The sequence below is a fragment of the Pseudopipra pipra genome, chromosome 3 (genome assembly GCF_036250125.1).
Source record: "Pseudopipra pipra isolate bDixPip1 chromosome 3, bDixPip1.hap1, whole genome shotgun sequence".
Classification (NCBI taxonomy): Eukaryota; Metazoa; Chordata; class Aves; order Passeriformes; family Pipridae; genus Pseudopipra; species Pseudopipra pipra.
In genome coordinates this window covers 23,536,837-23,562,389 of record NC_087551.1, presented here as the reverse complement: position 1 = coordinate 23,562,389, position 25,553 = coordinate 23,536,837, and the positions used below count along the sequence as shown (strand labels likewise).

Sequence of the window (25,553 nt, the reverse complement as noted above, 5' to 3'; positions counted from 1 at the left end):
GGCTGAGGAGTTGGGATAGATGATCTTTAAAGGTCCCTTTCAACCCCAAACCATTCTATGACCTCTTCTTTGTCTTTCCACCTTAAAATTTGTTCATTCCCAAGTATCTTATCCCAAAATAATCTGGAGCCAAGTGTGTTTGGGACAAATTGTGCTAAAACTTGACGCATGTTTAATATAGGTTAGTCTCAGGCAGGACGGAGGCTTTTCAGGAAGGCATTAAGGAGTAGTGTTTGGAAAGTAAATTTCACCATAAACAGAATTTCATCGAGGATAAAGAAAGTGGAGTTGAAGAAATGCTGCCAGAGAAAAATGAAAGACGCAATGGTAAACATCTGTCCATTTTCAAGTACTATGCTATAAATTCTAGATTCCACCTTGTGTTTAACACCCTGATACTTGACCAGAGAAGAGTCTGACATGTCAACCCCCCATTTTCTTGCATGATAACAGGTGGACTAGGAGGGCTGTATTTTGCATGTACAGACACACATTCACACTTCTGTATGAACACATGTTAAGTTTATCCCATAGACGTTTTGGTGGCATCCAAAAATGTCATTTGAGTTGTGATTTGCAAGAGATTGTCTGCAGTTCAGTCTTGTTTACCTGCCTCATTATTGCTGAAGCATTTGCTTTACATGAAAAAAATGTGCAAGGTCTTAGTGAATTGTTCCAAATTATGGATTAGAGTTTTGCTGTGGGCTAATCACATTCTTCACTATAACCAATCCTTAGAAAATGAATCTAAAAGTGATAATGTAAATTCATCTGCATCTGTTTTTTCTGCATCCTGATACTTTTTGTCTACATTTACTGTTGTTCCTGAAACCTTCCTCCCTCTGGGAATGGCCACTTGTGTATGTCTATCAAAAAGGACAGTAGCAGGGGGTTTTCTCCTTGTTTCAGATTCCTTTCTGGGAAAAGACAAGTCTGATATTGATGTTATGTGTGAGTGTGAGCACAAGAGATCACTGTGACCATGTGCAGTAATTTTGGAATGATGAATAGCATGCAAAAACTTCCCATCTTTTATTGTTGACTTAAACTCTTGATAGCGTTTATTTAATTGCCTATTCTTGGCTTATGGTGAGGACTGGAATAGATTTTTAAGCAAGGAAAATGGATTTCCTGACCTGTAGAGGAAAGGTAATCACTTGAGTGCTTTTTCACCCCTGCATTTAAATAAGATCAGAAATGGTGTTTCTGTCAATGCTTGATTTGGGAAGCTTGCCCCCTTAAATTTCCAAATAGCCAATGTCTGGCACAAGTTAATGCAAACATAATTGCTTATAACAATAACAACTACAGCTGTGCTGCAGATATGTGTAGCCACGATGACATCCCTGCCTCTGGGCTCAGAATAATGTGCCTTTACACCTTTAGAGGCTTGTACTGTAACAAACAGGGAAAGGGTCTTTCTTTCTGTTTGGGTGTTGTAGTGCTCTTTTGTTGTGGTGTTTCTGGATAGTCTGATGGATGGTCTGAAATTGGAGGTAGCAGATTTTCTCCCTAAATTTCTCCTTCCTGTGGGTTTATTTCTCTGATTATATGATAGTAATAACAGCAAATTGCTGTTATTGTTGTGCTTTCATTTGGAGGTAATTGCAGGGCAAAAAGGAAGGATGCTAAATGATAAGTCAAACTCCTTTACATGGCAGGTATCTTCAGGAGTCAGTGAAGTTACCAGTCCTTGAAAAATTTACATGGGGGAAGGAGAGGCAGGCAATCAAAAGAAGCTCCACATCTCCATGGCAGTTTGAAGAGGGGATTCAGTGTGAATCACCCGAAGCCTGGTAAAAAATTTAAATAGCATATCCATATCTGTGGCTCAGACCTGCTGCCCAGCTTGCTGTGAAAACGATTGCAGCAGCAACAGCAACAGATGCTTTTCAAAGCTGTAGGAAGACTTCTCTGGGGTTCTGTGCCTGGGGAAAGGATGCTGTCTGTAGCTTCAAGCCAGGGATGCTGGACCAAGTCTACCTGTACTGTGAACAGAGAATCTAATTTTCAGTACTGTAAATGGCCTAGCAGCCAGCTTCAAGAGGATCAGGTATTTTCACATGATTTGTATTTATCCTATTGTTCTAGACAGCTATGTTTGGAAAGCACTCTGTGCCTGTGATGGGGAATATGCAGCAGCTGCACCTGAGCGACAAGAAAAGGAAGGACATGCTCATCCATGTTTCCCTTTCCTCTGGAGTTTAGGTGTCTCTTCTGGTATATTTCCACCATTTGATATCTTCAAAGAAAAAAGTTGTGCAGTGTGTTGTAGACAGTGTATCAGGTTAAAATAAAAACGTCTTTTAATTATCTAGCTTTTTTTAAAAGCTGGTTTTAATCTTAAAAAAATGTTAATGCTGCAGATTTCTATTTGACAATTAAAAGGCATCTTTTCCCCATTCTATATTTTTAGACACGATATCTTAAATATGAAAAAAAGATTTAAAAGGATATTTGGACTAAATAGTGTTGAAATGGCCTAGTGCTTATGAAGTAAGGGAAAATTGTATTGAAAATTAAGAATAGAATAAATCAATATTGCCAAAGTGTGCAGAAACCTATGTTTGCTGACTTTAACACTGTGAAATCATAAGATCTTGTTTGTGTCCTGTCTGCACAAGTAGACTGAACCGGATCCCATATCGGTAGTAGAAATAACATACAAAAGAACACTTTCATCATGGAAAGCTTATGTAAGCATAGAGTGGTGGCTTATGTGCTTTAAAATGCTTAATGAATATTAGTTTTCATTCTTGAGAAGATTTTTGTGCTCTTTGAGGATTCTGGGTGTGAGTCTTGGAAAAGGAAGGGCTCTTTTTCCTTCTGTTGGTATGTAGGAACTGGGGTTGAATGTGAGGCAGATCTCCCTGTGTGTCCTTGCCACCTACAATCCCTTGGTACCCCTCAGCAGTATGATTTGGTGTTAAACACACAGCTACTGTGTGGAGTGGCAGCTTAAGTCAGGGTGGGCTTTGGAAGAGGAGAGCCTTCCTTAGGAAGGCCGTGGAGTTACACGTAGCCTTTAAATGTTACACCTGCTTGCCAGTATCAGAATACCTCAGCTTCTTGCCCCCAATGTTGGGCATTTAACTGCAGAATTACTGCACATTTTTAGTAGTAGAATAACTTGTTTCTAAAGTTGGAAAATAATACTCTCCCTGATTTACTGTATTTTTTAACTATTGTGATGCTTAAAGCTGGGTATTGATCTGTGACAGATTTTTAGCTAACATATCACTTGAATATGTGAAAGACTGTAGTTCTGGACCAGTAGTTGTTCTCTCACTGATGAAGACAAAAGATTAAATTGCTTTTTTGAAATCAGCTAAATGCTACAGTTGCATGCTACAGTTATCCACTGTACAGCTCAATTTTCTGTTTATATTAAAGCTTTAAAAGGTTCCTTAAATCTCTTCAGAAGAGAAAAAAATCTATTTGTTTCTTTGGAGTGTAAAAAGAGGCAAAATAATGAAGCACCCTAATTCTACTTGGATCTAAATTACATTATAGTTGGAATTTCTTTTGTGTAATGACTGCATTGTTACTGTAATTTAAAATTGCTGGGCTTTTTTGACAATGAAGCTAAGCCCACTACTGCTAATCACCTGTGATGCCCATTCTTCACCGTAGTTGACATAGAGCTCTGCATTGATACAAACTATTACTGCTGTTCACATTTAGCAAACAGCACTCTGCTGGCTCTCAAATACTGTAGAAAATGAGTAATGGCTGTTAATAAACTTGTTTGTTCTGTTTGCAATAAGAGGAGAGATCTCACAGTAATTGGACAATCACACTGCAGTGCAAGAGTCTTATGTGAGAAAGACTGAGGGAAAACTTACCCTATGGGAGTTTGCCACTAATGGGCATTAGGTTTCATCTGCTCTCCATGAGCTACCACAGGCTTTTGAAGAATCGGGGAAGGTATAAAATTAAAGCAATATTTCTTCTGAAGGGTTGTAGGAGAGATTAACAGAATACAAATGAGACTTGCTCTTTTTAAGAAAGTGTCTGCTGAACTGTATCACCAAGATCCAATGTGATCGGATATGTGAGAAACAGAATTAATTTATTTTAAAGCCTCCAGAGTAGGCAGACCTGTGTGTAATCTTACATTAACACTGGCAATGACTGATGCCTGCTGAAAGTTCTGCTTCTCTTTCTGGCCAGGAGATTACAGGGGTGAGGGGGAGTCACTGCATACAATCATTAAAACTTTCCTCAGGCTTTCTGATATAATACAGGTTCTGTGTTTGATTTGAAATAAAACAACAAAACATATTAGGTCATGGATCCAATTCATAGGCTGGAGGCCACTAGCATTGTGAAGTGTTTGTATGTGGTCCTCAAAAGAACTTTCTCCTTGCAGCTGTCTCACTGTAGGTTATTTTTACTATGCATGTCTCCAGCCTGAGATCCCAGCTAATAACTGAAACTGTGCAGATGAAGCTTTGAGACTTATTGATGCTTTCTACTTGGAGGTGAAGTTGTGTCTAACAAAATGTATACCAAAGTTGGACTGTATTCTGCCTTATACAGGCTGTCCAGAGTCAATCCAGGTGTATTTCTGTTTCCATTAAAATTAGTGAGGGTTTTGCTGCTGATTTTGATGGGGTCAGGATTTCACTGTGGATTTCCACCACCCTTATGGCTTCAGGAATCCCTAGCTGCTTCCTATGATGCTATGCAGTAAATACTTCCTGAGTAAAATGTTTAGAGTTTTACCTTAAGTGATCACATAACTACAGAGTATTCTTTTTGTGAAATAAGATAAATGTTTGTACTGCTGAATCATTCCAGGAAGAAACAGAACACAGATTCAAAGTGTTCTATCTAAGCATGAAGTGTTAAAATTCCAGTATGTCCTTAAGCAAGTGTCAGAGAATATGATAAAAAGATGTCTTCGTGTATATACAAGTCCTGCTTATTATTACTGTAACAAGAAATTGTTTGTCAAAGATATGATATGAAAGCATTTGACAGTCTTCATATTTTTTCTTTCAAATAACATAGATTTTCTTTTTTTACTTTTAGCTGTGTTTTTACATTGAAATGAAAGAAAGCTACTAGTTTGCTGCATTGCAGATGGTTAAAATCAAAGCTTGCAAACAAAAGACAGTCCACTGAAGCTTGATATCTAGGCTTAGCGAGTTCTTAATATCTTGATGTTTAAAAGAACATTGAATTCACTTAAACAGAAATTTTCTTATTGGGTTGAGCTAGGATTTTTGTTCTAGGTTGCACGGTAAGAATGGAGATGCATAGGAAATGAAAGGATTTGTTACTGTTTATCTTGAAGGAATGCCAAAAGAGGTCCATATATATATTTGTTCCCAATTCTGCTACCATATCAGACTAGTATCTATATGTGGGTGGAATTCACCAAGTGTATTGCAGTAATTGAAAGGCTGAAAATGATAGCTCCAAGAACATGCTTGTATGTGGCAAAAGAATCCCCAGAAAAATGTTACAAGGTGACTTTAAAAGCTCAGTGTCCAAAAGTATATTCCATAGTTTGGGTTATAGATAAATCCAGACAGATTATTATATTGGATTGCATTGCATTTTTTATTACGCATCTATCTTCATTTTAAAAACTAGCAACACTAAATAATCTAGGCATTTTAAGTGAATATTTTCAGTTTACTTGCTGTGTTTATTTCTACTGTAACATTATCTGTGACAATTTAATTGTTGTTTTTCTATTTCAAGTTGTGCATCAGCTTTATAAATAGTGTATGTAGGGTATGGTGGCAGTTATGCTATTTAGAGGAAGACTTGTCCTGATTGTCACTGAAGAGACAAGCTTTGCTAGAAGGTGTAGGTTTCAGGTAAATTTGTAGAAGGCTGTCTGAATCAATGCAAGCTATAGACAGGCAAAGTGTCTTTAAAAAATATGACTGGCTTTCCCACATGTTTACTTAATAATGATGAGAATGAATCAATAGGTAGCAGTATCTACTTGGAAAATACTTTAGCTGGTAGGTGTGCCCCCTCCGGGGGATTTGCTTTAGAAAGTTTCATAGTTCATTGAGACATTAAATAATCTGTATATAGACTTTATCTGCTTTCCTGGTAGTAATCTTACTCTTCAGACAAGACTCTAAAAATTGTTTCAGATTTACATTGCAGACTTGTGATTATTTGTAATTTGGAAGCATACATCTTTGAGGGGTTGCCTGCTGGGAAGCTTGCCACAGGCAGCATTAGAAAAAACATGAGCAGATATAGGAGAATCCAGAAAAGTAGTTTGGAACTGCTAAATGGTGGGGCATCTGTCAGAGGAATTCTTGTGTTTACAGTCTTTTGTGCATTCCTCCAGTAAGACATTGCTTGAGAATTAGGAACAATGAAGTGACTTGAGTGCTGTGTCAGTGAAAGCAGATGCCATTCAATGACCTCTCAGTCTCCAGTGCAAAATGTTCTGTTGTGGGAGAGACTTTTGGTCAGCAGCTCACTGGCTAAATGCCACATTTATTTGAGAAGACAGCTAATGGAAGTGCTGGCCTTGCAAACACAGTTCTACAATTAAATAGGGCAGGCTACTCTGAGGATATGGGAATGAGTTAGACTTTCTGATGTCAAATTTAGCCATGTTTTAAAAGGAATGGCAAAGAACCGTTGTTGAAACATTGCAGCAACTACAATGCTATTTTTGAGATGGTGAATATCCAGAGTACTAGAACTAGAACAAGTAACCTACTTGTTGGATTTCATCATTGCCATAAATGGCAACTAGGCTAACTGATTTGAAGAGATTTAAGTGCAATTATATTGTTTGCTCGGGGGAATTGTTGGGTAGTGCTGCTGCTTGAACTCCTCTCCTGCTAATAGAAGTTACACCACCCCTTTCTGCATTCAGAAGTGTTTACTGGCAACACAACTGTTTTTATGGTGTCTGGGATATTTCTGTCTATTATGCAATACAGTCTGTGGATACACAGTATCACATTTACCTGTCTTCATCTACATTCATCTACGGAATTTTTTTTTTTTTTTTTTTTTTTTTTACAAATGGCAAACTATCTATGTAGGTCTACTCCCCTGAAGTAGGGCCCAAAGTAAGAACCATGCCTACTTTTGAGTGCTGATGCTTGCAGTGGGCATCTTTGCTGAAGTACATGATTAGCCATATCTTCCCAGATTATGCTGCATGTTGCATGCTTTGTTTCCAGGAGTAGCGTGCAGCCCAGCAGTCCTGGGGAGGAACTGGCAGAAAACAAACTTCGCTGGTTTCTCTTCAGCACATGGCTTAGAAATATGGATATACAAAATCAGAGTTGAGTGATTCAAATTTATTGCAATTAATTTAATTAAAAATGTCTCTAGTAGTCAGCTTAACTTAAAATTGATTCTTATGATCCTGACATGTGCTCAGTATTTATGTTTTTTGTATCATTGTAAATCATTAGGCATGAGGTCTGAACAATCAAACCTCATTGTGTGTGGGGGTCCTTTAGCCATCACACTGGAATTGTAAATTGTAGTCTCTAAAACAGCTAATAAGAAGCAGTTTTCATCTAGGTCAATGTGGGGTCAAGTCCTTAAATAGAATAGGCTGGCATAACTTCATTGAGTTTAAAAGTTGTATGCTAAAGGCTCACACAATTCCTCTTTTGAGGAACCAGAGTGTGGACCTCAGTTAAAGGAAAGCACAGCTTTGTGGAAAGTGAACAATCCAATGGATGACATGTGCATATAATTTTTTAATTTCCCCCCATCAGCTTTGTGCTGAATGCAAATTTGGAGGCAGGTTGTTGCATTATGCATTTAGCTTTCAGAGCACAAGCTGCACGTCTGTGAAATAATTCTGAAAATGTACCTTGAGGAGAGAGATGTATGCTTGCAGGCAGAGGTTTCAAAGACCTCTTGGAAAAGGTCTTTGTTGGTTTAGTGTAGTTGATGATGATGGATCGTATGTATAACCGTTTGTTGAATTCTATCAAACTAAAACTCCCATGCTTAACAAAAGCATTGATAGGTGTGTATAGAACTGTGATTCAAAACTACCCTTCAGAGGAACAGAATTAGGGATGTTTTTATTAAAAAAACCCCTATCAAATTATCTGCAATATGTAATTATGATTATGAAATTGAGGTTAAATATATCTCCCCTTTATTGATCCACTGACTAGTCAAGATTTTGTTCTGTCCAAAGACCATTACTATTTTGATAAACTAGATTTTACTTATTTTTCACAAATTCGAAATACTATATTGCTACCAACATTTGAATAGAATAGAGAATCTGACTGGTAAATCACTTTTCACTCATATTGCTGTGGATATCCTTTCTCTTGTTTTAGATTTTAATAAGAACATTTATTTTGAAAATTTGTGCTCATTACAGGATTTCTGAAAGCATTTCAGAAACCTTTATGTAACTGAGGTATCCTAAATTGCAAGAACTACCAGACAAATTGTGTATTTTGCAGAGAACCTCAGGATTTTACAAGCTGTGTGAAGCTCATTATAGACTATACTGTAATATCAAGTAAATGTGGATGTATTTTATATGGCAGGTGTAATTTTGTGTTAATTGCGAGGGACACTGTCATGCCTCATAGGTGGAGTCCTCTGATGTTGAAGGGATTGCTATGACATTTTTAATGCCAATACAGTGTGATTATTTGTTCTCTTTTTTTCATTTAATGAAGGTGCTTATTCCACCCCCAGGTTGCAGTCTTAACATTGTTCTACAAACCCTCTTTACCCCTTTTTAACTTTTCCATATGAGAATAGATGCATCTACCAGATCTGTTGCCTCTGCTACTTCACTGTATTTTCACTGTATTTGTAGACTTAGCTGCAGTATGTATTTAAATATGAACAAGCAGAACGGTCAAAAGTGTCTGTAGTAGTTTTTTGTCAAAAGTAGCCTCCCATAATCCTATCTACTCAATATTTTTGTCTTGCACAATGTTTCTATTCATTAACCAAGATGTATGTACACAGTATCCATAGCCTTAAGTAATGCAGCCATTTCTTCCATTTACAATTTGAAATTGTTCAGCCTTGTTGTTCTTGCTTTTGGACGTAATCAATGATGCTGTCCTGTGGGATCTTTAACTGCGCAGTCAGATGATGCTTTATATTCTCAAAATTCTTTTGGTCATAGCACAGTTAAACAACTGCTTACACTGTTGAGAACTGAGGATCTTGGGTAGACTATTGAAATGTATCAGTATAAAATCAACTGAGGAATAATGGACCCTGTCTATGTATGCTGAATTGCACCTAGTGAGGCTCTGATAATTTTTCTTTTTCATTTATTCTAATAAATTGTTTCTGTGCGTGTTCATTGTTAATACTTATTAAAATATTTCCAAAAAATATTCAATAGCTAAAGCCCAGATGAAAAAAACTTACAAAACTTTTTTAGTAGCAAGTGCATTATGTTTTGCAAAGAGTGAAAAATGAGAGAAGAAAAAATGAGAGAAGCATGTCATGATATCTACCCAAACTGTCTTGTTTTCCCTCCTTGTCTGAACCCACTCAGCCTTAGCTTTATCCACCCCAACCTCCTTCAGCTCTGATCATCTCAAGTTAGCAGGACCTTTCAGTTTCCATGCTTGTGGTAAGCAAAGTCCTTTGGCTTTTGGTTCAGTGTCAAAAGCAATGATATTTTTGTGCTCCACATCCCTGTCCACAAGAAGCTTGGTTCTTCTGTCCCTTCAGAGAGTGTACCAGGTTGGTCACTGCCATCAGAGAATAGCTTGAAGAACTTGAGCAGATGAGCTTGGCTGAAGAAGTGCAAGAGGGCTGTTTAGCATACAGCTCTCTTCTGAAACTGTACCAGTTTCTTCTTCTTGCCATCCCAGCACAAACATACTGAGTTTTTGGTCCTAGGAAGAAAAGGTTTTCAGAGCTATAAAAACACACTGTGGGCAGCTCTGATACTGCAAACTGTCTGTAGAACAAAGAATATTTTAGTGAAGAGAGGGAGCCAAATTACAGTATGTGTCCAGGCAGGAGGAATGAAGAAAAAAGACAACTGGATGCACTGCATGCAGTTTAATTGCACAGTAATGTAACAATAATGTAAAATGATCAACGATTTCAGGAAAGGAATGTGAAAAATACAGGTTTAATGACGACCAGCTCATGTTCCTGACGTAATGTTTTTCTATTGCAAGGCAGCTTTTAAGTGAAAAATTTGCTCCTCTCCACCCAGCCGAACCAGTGGAATTTCCCTCTCTGTTAACTCCTAGGATTTCTGCAGCTCATTATCTATCTGTTGATATCAGGATGCCATTAACTATCTGATGATTTCTCTTGCTCTTTGAGGTAGAAAGCAGCACATCGCAAGCAGTACTGTTAAAATAAGACTGTGTTGTACTCAAATGACCAATTATGCTTTTGGAATAGAATGCTGAAGAGCTTAGTATATGCCAAAATGTTTGCTGTGTACCTGAAATGTAAGCCTATTTCAGAGCAAGTCCAGCACTGGAAATAAGACATTTGCATTTTTCAATTGTGCTGTTAGGCACACAGTTAATCTGGGATTATACTGGTACTCACATAAAGTTGGCACATACTTAGGATATTAAGTAAATGTCTCAAATCAGCAGATACCTTCATGTAGCATCAAAGATTTGCCATTAGTTGTTCGTGAGCTTGGTTCTCCTGAGTTGTCTGAGCAATGGAGGAAATGAAAAATGGAAAGAAACGCTGACAGTTACTGTCAATGTATGTTGTTAGTGCTGGAGATTTCAGACATGGTTCTTGTAATCTAATGTGATCTAACTTGTACTTACTGTCAGAAGGCCTCAGAGTTAATTTCCTCACCAATCTGAGCAGAATGCACTTGGAAGGTCTACTTCTTGGTATATTCTATATCTGAAGGAGACATAAGGGGGTTTTTGGTTATTCTTTATCATGGAGAGAATTCACAGCTATCCCTTGTGTTTTAGTGCAGTACAGAGCAGAAAAGAGGAAAGAAAGGATTCCACAGTAGTTTTGCACAGAGGATCTACTTGCATGTGACAAAATGTGCAAACTTGCTGGTCATCAGGATGCTTACATTATTTCCAGTAACAGAATATACACAATTTATGCTTTATGTGGGTTATAATAGTCTGAATGTTAATAGTTTATTGAATAAATACTCCAACAAGGAATTTGTGACACTTTTAACATGCATCTAAATCATTTTAAAAGATGATCATCTTAAATTTCATGTCATTACAGAAGAGAAATTGTGTCTTACACTTTTGCTTCTGGTTTATCAATTCCAGTAACTTTATATTTATCTTTGGTATTAATGTTTTGAAATACAGTGTCTGTACAACACCCAAGAGAAAAATATTTCTTTAATAATTAAAATATTGTGGATCTTTTTTCTTACAGAAGTTTTGATGTTGGTTTACATCGCTTTCTGGTCAGGTAAGCTAATACTTATTTTGAATTGCAATTCCATATTGTCATGATTTAACCTCAACTTGCAGTCAAGCACCACGCAGCCGTATGCTCACTACCCCTGTGATGGGGAGAGAATTGGAAGGATTAAACTGAGAGAAGTCATGGGTTGAGATAATGGCAGTTTAATAGGTAATGCAAAAGCTGCACATACAAGCAAAGCAATACAAGAAATTCATTCACTGCTTCCCATGGGCAGTCAGGTGTTCAGCTGTTCCTAGGAAAGAAGGGCTCCATCATGTGTTAGAGTGACATGGGAAGACAAACATCATGACTCCGGATATCCTTCCACTACTTTCTTATTCCCCCAGCTTTAAACACCAAGCATGACACCATGTGGTATGGAATATCCCTTGGATTAGCTTGGCCTAGCTGGCCTGGCTGTGTCCCCTCCCACCTCCTTGTGCACTCCCAGTCCACTCATTGGTGGGGTGCTGTGAGAAACAAAAAAGGCCTTGACTGTGTGTTAGTGCTGCTCAGCAGTAACAAAAACATCCCTGTGTTTTCATCAACACTGTTTTCAGCACAAATCCAAAACACAGCCCTTACTAGCTACTATGAAGAAAAGTGACTGTATCCCAGAAAAAACAACAAACATGTTAAAAAGCATTTCTGTTGTTATAAGTAGAAATGATCATGTGAATTCAATACTACTTTATACTTTCTATGGAAAGATCCCCTCTTATCTTCTGTTTATATATTAGTTTGAGAAACTTTAACTATTTGTCTTGGATATGTACCCATTGTCACTCTCTGAGGAACATCTTCAGGTGTCCTTCAGGAGAACCTTGACTCAGGAAATTTCAATGACAGTGTTCCACTCATTCCTGAGAAAATCTTAATTTTTCTTGTACTGAAGAAAAGCTTTTAAAATGTATTTTCCACTGGTATCTCAAGTACTCTCGTACCTTCTAATAAGGACCTGAATTTTATAGAAAATTGTGAATGTGGAGGGGAGTTTGGTATTCTCCATAGAAAACTGAATGTATTCAATGCATGGGATGGACTATGTTCTGAAGATGAATAAGGAAAGTGGAATAATTGTCTCTGCTGACATTAGAGGAATGAAGTGATTAAAGCAGGGCATTTCAAGCAGAAAAAGGAGGTTAGTAAATTTGAATGGTACACTGAGGAACTGGTTTTGCTGTTCAGAGTTTTTTTTTTTTGTGGGGGCAAAATCACAGGTGTTCACCAATAATGCGTTTGCCTTCATTTTTAATAAAATACCTATTATTATCTACTGATCTTTACAAAGAATTGTAACGTGTGCCATGAAAGATGAATTTTGCCATGGTCTCTGGGCACTTAGAGAATTAATTAGACTAAAATGTTGAAATATCTATCACTGAAGAACTCTACCTTGGAAGAATGAACCCAGTCTGTATGAACCAGAGTATGCTGCTTGGGTGCCACCGTAAGGATCAGGTGGTGTTAGGCAATCCTTGATTTGGCCTTGCTACTGAACTCATTATTTAGTCTACTTTGTTGTATTTCCTGGTTGAAGACTCTGTTAAGTCTTTACACATGAGTCTTTTGGCCTTAATGCAGTGTTTTTGGCACCAATTCACAGACTCTCAGAGCTCTTAACAGGTTGATTACTCCTGATTACTTTTTGCTCCTCTGGTCACTCACTTGAAGCACGTATTTTCTAATGTTTTCAGAACCCTGCTACTTGCTCTTGGCTGTAGCTAGTGAAAGAAGCATACAGCTCTGGACAGAATTGTAAATGCCTAAGGAACATTTCTCTGCCTTAGGCTTATCATCAGAGAACACTTGTAAGTGTTTACTTCACTTTGTCTTCAGCTTCTCTAGATTATTAGTATCATGGCTAAATACTGGAAGAAATGGAAGTTTCTGTCCAAGGTCTGGGTGCCAACTGGACACTAATACAAAGGCTCTAAAAAGTATAAAAGATACGAGATCACACAAAGCTTATGTCACAGGGAAAATCAGATTTGCTTTCAGATTGTACAGGCAAACCCACTTCTTGATATCTCATAACTTTTGAGCAGTATGCTGTGTAACATTTGGGTTATGTTGTGTCTTTCTTTGCATGGAACATGACAACTTTTAACAGACAGCTCTAGTGTTAATATTGCTGAATATGTTTGTATTTCAGTGTGGTTTAGAGTTTTTAGGCAATTGAATATATATAAGTTCTAATATCAGTTCTACAAAATTCGTTGCATCTATATTGTGATCAGCAGAATTTTTTTTAATAATCATATAAGAAATTGAAATAATTGTATTAAGAAATGGTTTAAAAATATACTACTGTTGTAAAGGAAGTACAGTGCACAAGGTGGTCTCCTGGGAATGCACACAACTACTTAACCAAGAGCAAAATCGTGGTACTGCTGTACCACCACTGATGTACTAAGTTTGAGTCCCTGCTAATGCTTCTGCCATAAAATGTTTTCATTTGCTTTATACAAAGAATGCAATAAGATATTATTCTCTCATATGGCATCATTTTACATCCTGTGGGGACGCAGTATTTGAGTTATATGCTCATGTGATTTGGGACTGCAAAGAGCCATGGAATTCAAATGAGGTGAATGTCATCTTTGACTAATGTATCATTTTTTCAAAGCCAGCTGTATCCTATACAGTGTAGTGTTCTAACCTTAGCTTTACTATTTCATTTTCAGTCTGTTACCTACCTCTGTTAACTACCTGGGGAAACATCTGCTTTCTCTGTAACTGTACTGCTGAGGAGGAAATCTTTTTCCCTTCCTTTGTAGCAGAATGAGTTTTGCTTGTGTTTTCTTAACTAAAAAAATTTTTGTTTTAGTAGATGACTTTGGACTAGGAGACAGAAGACTTGGTGTTAATCTCTGCTGTTGGTCTGCCTTGTGAATTTTAGAAAATTATTGCCGTTTTTTTGTCTATTTACACAGTCTAAGCTCCTGAGAACTTGCAGATCATCTCCTTCTGTGTTCATAAAGTATCTGTCCTAAATGGTCCTCTTCACAATTTCAGTTTCTGTGTGAAATAGAAACAGTGGGGAAGGAAAAGCCTGAACTACCAAAAAATCAAACAAGTCTGAGTTGCAGGAAGTGTTGAAAATCTATGAATTGGGATTTGAAATGCTCAAGAGATATTATATTTTTTTAAATATAATGACACTACCCCATGATGGAACAGGAAACCCACTATGATACTTTCAAAGACAAAATGTGGGGCAAACAAAACTAAAAAAATAGTCTATGTTAAAAGGATAATCTGCCTAATTAAATGCTGATTGAAAGAACTAGGACTGTACTAGCCTGGCATAAACAATCAGTGGCTTCCCCAAGTGAAGCATGACGCAAAGTATTACAGAGAGTTACAACTACACATTTTTTTTCTGTGTTCTTAGGAAAAAATAAATAGAAAATAGTTTCTGTCAAGCTATCTGTCTGTGTCTTGAACCGTGCTTCTGATACCACTTTTAAGATAGCTCAGAAAAGTTTAAAAATCCCATATTTTTAAATGTGTAGTTGATAGGTACATAGAGTAATGGATAATAATGTGTTGTGTACTGACTTGTGCTGAACTGGATTCTGGGACTAGATTTCTAATCATTGTACTTGCATGCTGAAATCAGGTGGGATCATGGGACTACCATATGTGAAAGTAAAGTGCAGCTGAGTATGTGGGGGTCTGGGTTTTGAAAATTTGTTAGCTACACCATCATGTTTGAAGCAGGGATCCTGGAAATTCATAGGGAAAAGATTAGGACTTTTGTGATGAAAACTGGGGTTTGATAGTACTCATGAAAAATATACTACTATACTTGGAAGGTTTGTTTGGTTTTTTTTACCCACTGTGTTCACACAATTATATAATGGAAACTATTTGTTACTACTTCTATGATCAGCAAAATTACTAATCATGTATTTAAATCACATGAACGCTATACAAACACAGTAATATTTTTCCAGTGTGACTCCAAGAAAAACAACCTTTTTTCTCCTTAATCTGAACATTCTCAGAATGGGGCAATGGGTGTACTTTTCAGAATTTAAAATACATAGAAATAGCCTTTGGGCTAGCAGTTTAGAGGAGAAAGAGCAAGAGAGGCTGCCTGTTGCTCTTTGCTCACTGAAACTATTTTATCCAAGCACTTCATCCAGTGCTGAGAACAGGGCACAGGATGAAATAAAACTGTGAACTTGTGAGAATATTTACTGTCCTAATGCCAAACAGTACTTCCTTTAGGGCAGCACTGATGAGGGCAGTGGGGAAGAATGACAGTTCCTGCAGGCAAGATTCTTTGGAAAAATCTCTACACTTTCAGCACTGCTGTGCCTTTGAAAAAGTGTGAATCATACTCATTTCAGTACAGATCTGGCTTTGAAGAGAACTGCAGGACCACGCACCCCAGTGTCTCCCAAAGGTGTCCATCTGTTAGCAGTGCTCTCAGCTCACCCCATGGTTTGCAATTACTTTGGCTTATTTAGGTTATTTAAGGTTTAGCTTATTCCCTGGTGCAAAGGTTTTCCGAACACAAAACTTGAAAATCACTCCCTTTTTGAGTTTTCTTAGGTGAAGCATGGCATAGTTTACCTCTAGGATCAAAATCTGCTATGTGTTGTCACATCTGATTTTTAGTTAGGAAAAGGGCACCTCTGTGTAAGGGAAGAATGGTCCCATGGTGAAGGAGGGATTGTGGTTCTAACTAAGGTATGATTATGAAAGAAGATGTTTCAATTACAGAAACATCCCTTTGGAAAAAAAAGCCCACTGTAATAATGCCTCCTTAGCCAGGGAGCTAAGGTGTTGTTTGCCATCTTTTGTGAATGTTGTGATGTAGATGTGATGTGCTGGAGAAAGCTTTTGTAGGGACTTGAAATTTTGTGATTAAGTTAGCATATACTAAACCAAGTATGGAGTGTTGTTGCTAGTAAACATGATTCTAATAATCACTAGATGTGATTATTTGTGTGTCTAATACTGTGCATCTAATAAGTAATTTTAAGGTTAAAGTGTTTATGTCATTGCTGTGAAGAGGTAGTGGTATTAACTTAGGAATTTTTTCTTTTAAATTTACTTTTGATATGGGGCCTTCCTTTAAGTTTCTGCAAAAATCATTTTAAGATTCTTAAACACAGAAGAGAACAGCAGCCAATCCATCCATAGAGACCTCTGTATGGAGGAGCTGAAAAATATAGCTCTTTTTATAAAATACTGCAGCTACATCCAGCCGCATTGCAGACTTTTCTGAGCTCTGCTTTCAGACGTGCTAAAAGTTTTGCAATGTTTGCTGGTGTTGGTGATTTTTGAAGGGGTCAGCACTGGTCTAATTGCATTCCTGTTGAAAGCAGGGATAACACTGAAATGATATTTAAAAAAAACCCCAAACAACAAGCTGGATAGTGCTTGGCATCTTCTAAGATCTTCCCAACTACAAAATCAAGCCTTACCATTGCTAAAAGTCCGTAACTAAAGTCTAGTGGGTTGTGTTGGAAGGCTCTGTGACTCTTCTGTTGTATGTGTACTGGACGTAAGTATGAACTGTACAAGTGACCATGATGTATAACATCAGTTGGGGTGTCTGTTTTAGAGTGGGACAGTGTCCAAAATATCTTGTTTGTTTTAAAACAAAAAAAAAAAACCCAAACTTGATGAAACAGTAATGAAGACTAGGTGCTAAATTACTTCAGAGCAACTGCGTCTCTCAAACACCTTCTCAAAATGAAACCTTTTATTTTTTTAAAAGAGCAAACAATCTGTTGTTACATAATGAATTAGCATCGAGCATGTTGCAAAAATAAGGCTGGGATTTGTATAAACAAAACTGAATCTTTATGTAAATGTTATGTAAATGTGACATTTAACTTAAACTGTTGGAATGGGGAAGTCGGGATTAACAATGTACAGATCTCATCATGTTTATGTGTTGCAACTGTGAATTAAAACAGTTTATTATTTTTGTTGCAAGGTGTTTGAGTTACTATCTATGAGCAAGAAATACACCATTTGTGAAATGTGAAGTATTTAGAGATTCAGTTCAGGCTCCTTTTAAATAACTTTACTGGATATTTTAATGGAGCTACATCAAAGGTTGTATTTCAGTGTAATAGAAGAAAGTGTGTGCCTAGCAGTCTTGAACGACCTGAGATTGTAAGGATTCTGGATTTATTATTGGTGTAGTCCAGGAAATTATGTCACAGAAGCTTTTTTGTCCCTGACTCTAAGTGCCAAAATTTGGCTGGAGTTTGCATGTGTTTTCAAAGACTTTGCATCTTTTGTACTGAAGCAACCTGTATTTCAGAGTCATGAAAGTCAATATAAGAAATATTATTTATGTACTACTTCCAGTCCCACCAAGCACTTCTAGTTAAAACTAAACATGTGTAAAGTTTCATATGACCTGGAGTATAAGTTCAGAGAATTCTGCTTAATTTTGTGTTCTTTTTGATTAAAATATTTTTAATGTTGTCTTTTTCTCTTTTACATGTTGTGGTCCATATTTGTACTTTGGCATGCTAAGAGACATGATTACATCTCCAGATAGGAGGATGAGGTTAGCATAAACTTCAGTCTCAAAGTTATTTCATGTCTTATATTTTAGATGTGTTTTGGAAAGCCATGTGCTATTTATATGAGAATTGTTAAGATGTAGATCAGAGCCGGAAAAAAAATAGGATGAGAAAAACATTTTTCTCTACCGTGGCTTCCGGTAAATTAGTTGTATGCAGCACAGTAAATGAGACCGTAGCCAGGACACGCCTCGGACTAAACTCTGAGGTTACTGTCCGTCCTCCCGTTGAGAAAGAACCGCGTGCGGGAGAAAATAAATCCTTCAGTGCCGGCGGCTTTTACATTTCTGTCTGCGGCTGATTGGGAGGCGGGGAAGCCCCGGCAGCGGCGGTCACGGGGAGGAGGAGCAGGAGCAGGAGTAGGAGCAGGAGTAGGAGCAGGAGCAGGAGCAGCAGCAGCAGGAGCAGCAGCAGCAGCGCCCGTCGCGGCTGCCGCCGGGGGGCGCCCTTGCTCCGCCCCCCGCCCGGTCCGGGCCCGGCGGCTCCTGGAGCCCGGGGGATGTTTCGGGGAATGACACGGGAGGCCGTGGGGCTGCCTCTGGGCTTTGTGGAAGACGGTCCCATTCTAGGAAATGCGCATTCCGGAAGATGCAATCTCCTCTGGAAGATACAACCTCTTCTGCTTTAGTGCCTTCTCTTCCTGAAAGCACCGGTTTAGACAGCAGGTAGTTCATATAACATGTGGAATTCTAGGAACAGTGATTCAGGATAACCTATAGAGAATGATTCCCTTCATAGCTGCTCAGAATAACCTGTACAGAACGATTCCCTTCATCCTTGTGGGCAGGAAAGATTGCATGCGTTTCTCTTCCTCTTTCTCTTCCTCCTCCTCTTCCTCCATAACAGTGTTATGGAGACTGCAGTGTTCGGAATCCTTCCCTGAAGATCATGGCTCTTCAGCTCATCTCTGTGCTCAGGGTCAGCTTGCCTTACCTTGCGTGGGTCCATAAGTGGTTTTGAGGTGATTGTGATACAGTATGTTAAAGCAATAACCCCATAACTTTAATCTGAAGTTTTAAGTTCCAGAGTTTTCTCAGGTGTCTGAATAGTACCTCCTCAGATGTGTTACTGAAGTAGTTACTGAAGTAACTGCTTCTTTTATGGCTGTCCAGCAGTTTCAATCAAATTGATACCCTGGTAAACTTTGTATGCAGTCTGTTTTCAGTCCTTGTCCCTCTAAGGTCTGGTACTTGGTTCTATGATCTTTGAATAGTCCAGCAGAGTTTATAGAGTTAAGGAAGTCTGAGTTTAAACATCTAACTTAGAACAAGGTGCAAAGAATAAACATGAGAAACAAAGAGGGGAGGAATGGATGAAACAGGAGGCTTGATGTCTCCTATCTAGTTACCCATAGATCGGGTGGTTTCAGAGTTTGTGTATGGAAGTGAAAATACTTTAAAGACACTTAAGTGGCAGCATCAGACCTTGTTACCAGTGTATCTGTCTGCAGCAGTATTGATTTCAGTAGTAAAGCCCAAATAGAGGACTTGACTCAGTTATTTCCATCACTGATGGCAACGTTAGTGTGTTTAGAGCTGTAAGCAGGGTACTCAGAGAAGGGTAGAGTACATCATTTAAAAGTGCTGCCTGTGTGGGATGGGAGGCGTTTTAGTGAATGTCAAGCTGAGTGAGATACTGTATTGAGATACTGTATTCCTTCTGAATTGATGACTAAGTGGTGTGTGGAATTGCTGAGTGCAAATCAAGGCCAGCGGTATTAGGGAAGGCTCTGGAATCCCTCTGCAGGTGTGGATGCTGCCCTGGCTGCCCAATGGTACTATGATGTGAGGTGCAATTCCAGTTTCTCTGTGGACTGCGGGAATTAAGTCAGTGAGATCTGAATTTCACCCTGAAGATCTCCATGTTTTTTCTTTTCATAGATGAAGTAGGATAATGATCATCCTTTGTAAAGTAGTTTGAGATCTATGGATTAAGAATGCTATATAAGAGCTCAGCAATGTTTAGTATAAGCACTTTATGTAACACCAAGAACAGATGATAAAACAGGACAGGAATTAACTATTGGATTTGGAATTGTTCTATCACAGATATAAATTAAGATAAAAAGGAAATAATGTGACTTTTTAAAGTCTGTATGTGCTCATACTTGGATGGATTATAAATGTCAATACGGAACTGTAGAAAAAAGTGATCTTTTAAGCAGCTAAGGTAAAATCAAGAAAGCATGTTTAAAATATGTCAGTTAATATCTTTGCAAATATATGTTTGTTTATGGTATGCAGTTTAAGGGGAAGCACTCCTTCCTTACCTGCTAAAGAAATTAGGCCATGTGGATCAAAATCTTAGGCAGATTTCCATCTTAGAGGTCACAAATAAATAATTGGGTAAAATTCATGTGGTTTTGAAGAAATGAGGGGTCAAAACCTTCAGGCTTCTATTTATTTTACTGTCTGAAATAAGAGAGTAAAATAACATGCTGTAGGCTTCCTACTCTATCCCAAAAATGTAATTGCAGTGCTGAAGAACGAGCTAAGGTCACGGCAGCCAAAGGATAATTCTTACTGTCAGCTGTCATACCGTTCTTGCTTCCTTTCTCCTGGAGAAGATTTAGCACTTTCTTGCAAGCTGCATAGCCATATACTTGAAAAGTTGACTCTACTTTCCAACCAGCCTCTGCTGTTCTGTTGTATGAGAATAGCAAAATGCCATTTGCGTGCCTGAGGTACATGATGTAACCCCAAACTTAAAAAACCCCATTAAATAAAGAAGAATTCCACCTCAACTGAAGTAAAGATGATCAGGATGTATATTACTCCGCAATTTTTTGTGAATACTGGTGTTACGTAATAAACATTATCTCCTGTAGCTACAGGGATAACAGTATTCCATGTGCTAGTGCTTTCAGAGACACTTATGGTAGATTTAGAGATTATTTTTAAAATGTATCTAGCATTTTGGTACAATGAATTGCTTTTCAAATCTGGATTAGACTATTGCTCTGAAAATACTAAGTATTGGACATTTACAACTTGCTAGTGAGGCACAATAGTTTAAATACTGTCTTCAACTTTTGACTATAGGGAGCTAACATTAGAATGTAAACTACAGTATATATATTTTTCTTTAAGTTCTGCCATACTCATGTAGATGTAAAATATCTTTTCTGGATAGATGGAAAAGGGGAGGCAAAAGAGGCCATGACTTGCTCAGGTAAATTTTCTCATTTGGATGCCCTCAAAGTATAAGGTAAACTCAGGAGCAAATCTTGGTCAAGAGTAACCTAAGTAGAGTTGATCCTGTCATGGAAAAGAGATTAGCTGATTTCTGCAGAATTCACAGATTGTCTAACAGAATAATAAATGTATTCAGTGACAGAAATTTTTGCAAGCACACAGCAGCAGTGACATATAGAAGTTTGTCTGTAGGATGGTAGACAGGCTGATAATGTTTAAGCTACACAACAGTTTCCAGGACACTCTTTGGCTAGGACACAGCAGGAAAAATGTTGCTTCATAGAAAGAAAAAAAAGAAGTCTGTCTCTGAATGCTACTTAAATAGACTGTACTGTACTACTTGAGTCACCCTCCCTGATGGTGTTTAAAAGATACATAATGTGGTACTTAGGGACATGCTTCAGTGGTGAATTTGGCAGTGTTAGGTTAATGGTTGGACTCAATAGAGTCTTTTCCAACCTCAGTGATTCTATGGTTCTACTTTTGCTGAGATCAGGACTGTAGGACTGCAGGGCTGCTTTCAGTATTGGAATGAGCTCATTCCTGTGTGATGGATGTGCATATGGGACCTAAGGCCAAGTGCTGCCTCTTAACTGAATGAGGTTGATATCCAAATACCAAGAACTCCAAAATACCTTCAGAATTTTCCACACTGGGTACTCCATATAGAACTTCTGAGCTTTTGATTCTGGGTCTGGGGTCTTCCCAGTACTAGTGTAGTATTGTAGAGTTACTTGTCATTTCTCCCTCAAGTAATAAGAAGCCTAGTTAAAATAAAAATTTATAGGAAAACAAAATAAAAATGACCTGATTTAGATGACATTTTTGCTGAAAAGTGCTGTTATGCAGAATTAACCTTTCATTTAGGGTGATGACTCAAAATAAGAGGAACTTCTTTTGCATCGGAAATAAATGATTAAAACTGCAGCCGTTGAAATGGATAGAGCTGGAGAGCAGCCTTTGGTGATCATTAAGTTTTAGCTGATAGCCAAGAAAAGGGTTCTACTTAGAGGTGAGAAACCTGCAATTTTAGCATTGATTTCAAGGCAAGGCATTCTCTCCTACTGAAAAGAAATTACTGATGAAATATTAGTGAGTGAACTTGGATCAAGGGCTTCTTCTGTGCATGTTCAATAAGAGTTTGTCCTGTCTAATGTACCTAATAGCACCAGAAACTAGTAGATGTTAGTGTGTCTTTTAGGGCTTCACTGGACAGTCAGCTGTTGAAACAGATATGACATATGGTGGGACCTTTCTGTAATGTAGCTCTTAATAAATATTTCATTTCTTTTTGTTTATAGTGTCTAGTTTATAAAATATGTAAACATAAAAATGGAGAGGGTTAACAAAGTAACCATGGAAACCTGTTTTCTCCTTTTTCTCTCCCTCTCTCTATGGGAATGTGTTTTGAAGATAATTATGATTTCTTCTCCTTTACTGTGATTTGAACTGAACTAACAAAATAACCCATAAAAGTTGTATTTTAAATTGTTTATTATCTAGTGACAACCAATAGGCTAGTATTTGTATGATCATTGTAGAGAGAAAATTTGCATTCATACTCTTCATTTGGGGTAGCACTGCAAGAATCAAGTTCGTGGCTCCAAATAACTGTAACACTAGTAGCAGGCCATGACTGGACAAAATACATTTATGAAGAATGGGAACTTCTGACTTGCAATCACTTGGTAGTGTTTAGATGGGAATGTGTTGCATACTTTTTGGATGAGGCAGCCTATTGTCAGGCGGGGGTTGGTCTCTTCTCCCGGGCAACCAACAATAGGACAAGGGGACATGGGCTCAAGCTCTGCCAGGGGAGGTTTAGGTTAGATGTTAGGAAGAAATTCTTTACAGAGAGGGTTATCAGGCATTGGAACGGCCTACCCAGAGAGGTGATGGATTCACCATCCCTGGAGGTTTTTAGAAAGAGATTGGACGTGGCCCTTAGTACCATGATATAGTAATTGGAGTTGGATCAGGGGTTGGACTTGATGATCTTGGAGGTCTTTTCCAACCCAATCTATTCTATGATTCTATGAAAATACAGGCCGGTTTTGCCGAACTATCATCTCTGAATCTACAGAACTGACAAAACGGAATGTGAAAGGAAATAGTGTTTTGTATTTACAAATCATTAGGCTTCAGCATTAGAAGTGTCACCAAAAAAGACCGGTGTTGGTTGTAACTTACCTTTCTAATTAATTCCTCATAAAAATAACAATTGCAGATACAAAATACATATTTTGCCTAGTCTGAGACAATTTGAAGAAACATGTAATTATGTTAAAATCTGATACTGCTGCTTCAGATTCGTATTTTAATTCTGGGCTATTATTTCAAGATGATTGTATGTTAGCATAGCAGTAATTAAGCTTCAACTCAGCAGAAGGGGTTAGGGGTCTTCAGTTTCTGTCAAATGAAAAAACTTTCAGTAATGTAAAAGTGAATTTCATTTCTTGGATTGACTTTGTTTCAGTGATTAGATATAATGAGACATCTATTAACTGAATGCTCTTATTGCCACTTACTTGGAGTTGGAGAATAACTTCTAGATGTTCCCCAGTTTTCTGGAGCATTACTCCATTGTTTATTACAGTACTGGTTCTGCTGCATTCAGTCTGGTTTTAGTAATTTCTGTTGCCACGTTTTCCATGACTTCTTGTCCCTGCTTTTATGGGCAACAATCCTAGTTCATTGAGATACCCATCTCTGGAAGATTTTCCCTGTCTTCTCTGATTCCTGATTCCAGAACTGAAGATTTGTTAATGTTTTTAACTGTCTGATCAGAGCTTTGCATGACTCAAGAGCAGTGGTTATGGAGCAGAAGTTACAATTAATAATTTTGCAATTTCTTATTAATGTTTTTGCCTTGTTTTTTGTTTTGTGGTCCTACAGGGCATTGTCCTCTGCAGCTGCCGACAGGAGTTGTTGTAACAGGTAGCAATTAAGGCCTGAGTTCAAGTAAAGAAATTGTATAGAAGCCATATTTCATTTCTGAATAAAAAATCAGCCTTAATAAGGACAAAATGTTTTATACAGCAGGCAGAAATTGCTCCAGCAGACCAACCTTGTGTTATTTGTACTTTTTCTGTAGATGATCAAGCTGCTTCTTTTGGTTTTTGAGTCTTAAAAATTATGCCAAGTTAGCATAGCTATAACTAAGGGAAAAGTTGTGACTGAATTACCTATGATTAAATGGTCTGAAACATAAATCCTAAGGAGCAGCTTAGGGCACAAGGGTTTTTCAGTCTGGAGAAAAGAAGGCTCAGGAGAGACCTTATTGCCCTATACAACTATCTGAAAGGAAGTTGTGGTGAGGTGGGAGTTGGTCTCTTCTTACAGGCAACTAGTGATAGGACAAGGGGAAATGGCACCAAGTTGCATCAGAGGAGGTTCAGGTTGGATATTAGGAAAAATTTCTCCACTGAAAACATGGTTAAGCATAGGAACAGGCTCCCCAGGGAAGTGGTTGAATCAGCATCCCTGGAAGTGTTCAAAAAATAAGTGGACACAGCACTTCACAGTTTAGTGAACATGGTGGTTTTTGGCCAAAGGTTGGATTTGATGATCTTGCCGGTCTTTTCAACCCTTAATGGTTCTATGATTCTATGAATTTCAGGGAACAATCTGTGAATAAGAGTTATGGTGTGTGCCAGTAAAACTGCAGATGTGACATGGTGATACATAGATTGCTCAAAGAAGACATGGTCTTACTTGCTTAGTGTTACTAAGTAAAAAGATACTTTACTGCTAGGAGAGAAGTTATCTACATTATGAAACATTAACCTTTGTTACTTCTTGCATAGTTCTTATAGAAGGGTGTGCAGATCAGAGGCAAAGTGCTCAAAAGGGAGTTTCAAAAAGTGAGAGCCTGATGCCATACATGCCCGTAGTTCCACTCAAAATAATTTTTGTGCCTAACATTGCTGTTTTTGCACATGTTGAACTGAGGAAAGATAAAAACTTGATCCACCTCAAACGAGGAGCAGTGACACAAGGTTTTATGAAGTGCTGTCATGTGCACAGAACAAGTCAACAAGGAAAGCCTGAAATTATTTTTCTCAAATTTATTTCACCTTAACAAAAGGCTCAGGAAGCAATATTCAGGCAGAAGTGTCTTGCTTCAGCTGATGGTGTCTCTGAAGAGTTCAGAAGTAAATTAAAAAAATAATGATTGCTTTCATTAAGATGTTTCAGCTGTGAAAGCAAATGTGTAGGAGTTGCATGCTTTTGCTAGAGCTGTGGATGCACAGATCATTTTGGGGATCAAACTGGCAAATTACTTAATCAAAGAAAGCTGACAATCTTTGTGTTGACTACGATCAGTGTTCCTGAGGCAGCTACATCTTGACTGGAGTCATTATTATTTCACTGATGTCGCAGGGACTCTCCAGAACCTGAGCACAGTGGT

At 38.0% G+C, this 25,553-nt stretch overlaps 1 protein-coding gene across 2 annotated transcripts in view; it reads left to right on the top strand.

The window, feature by feature from the left end:
• The window catches only part of HHAT (hedgehog acyltransferase), a 145,602-nt gene that overhangs the window by 23,689 nt on the left and 96,360 nt on the right, over positions 1–25,553 (top strand). The window contains exon 9 of one of the 2 annotated variants that reach the window (XM_064648300.1): positions 11,353–11,388. The exons of the other annotated variant lie outside the window; for it this stretch is intronic. Within the exon in view, the coding sequence (XP_064504370.1) occupies positions 11,353–11,388 (36 nt within the window). The remainder of the gene's footprint in view (positions 1–11,352; positions 11,389–25,553) is intronic. 2 annotated transcript variants of the gene reach the window in all.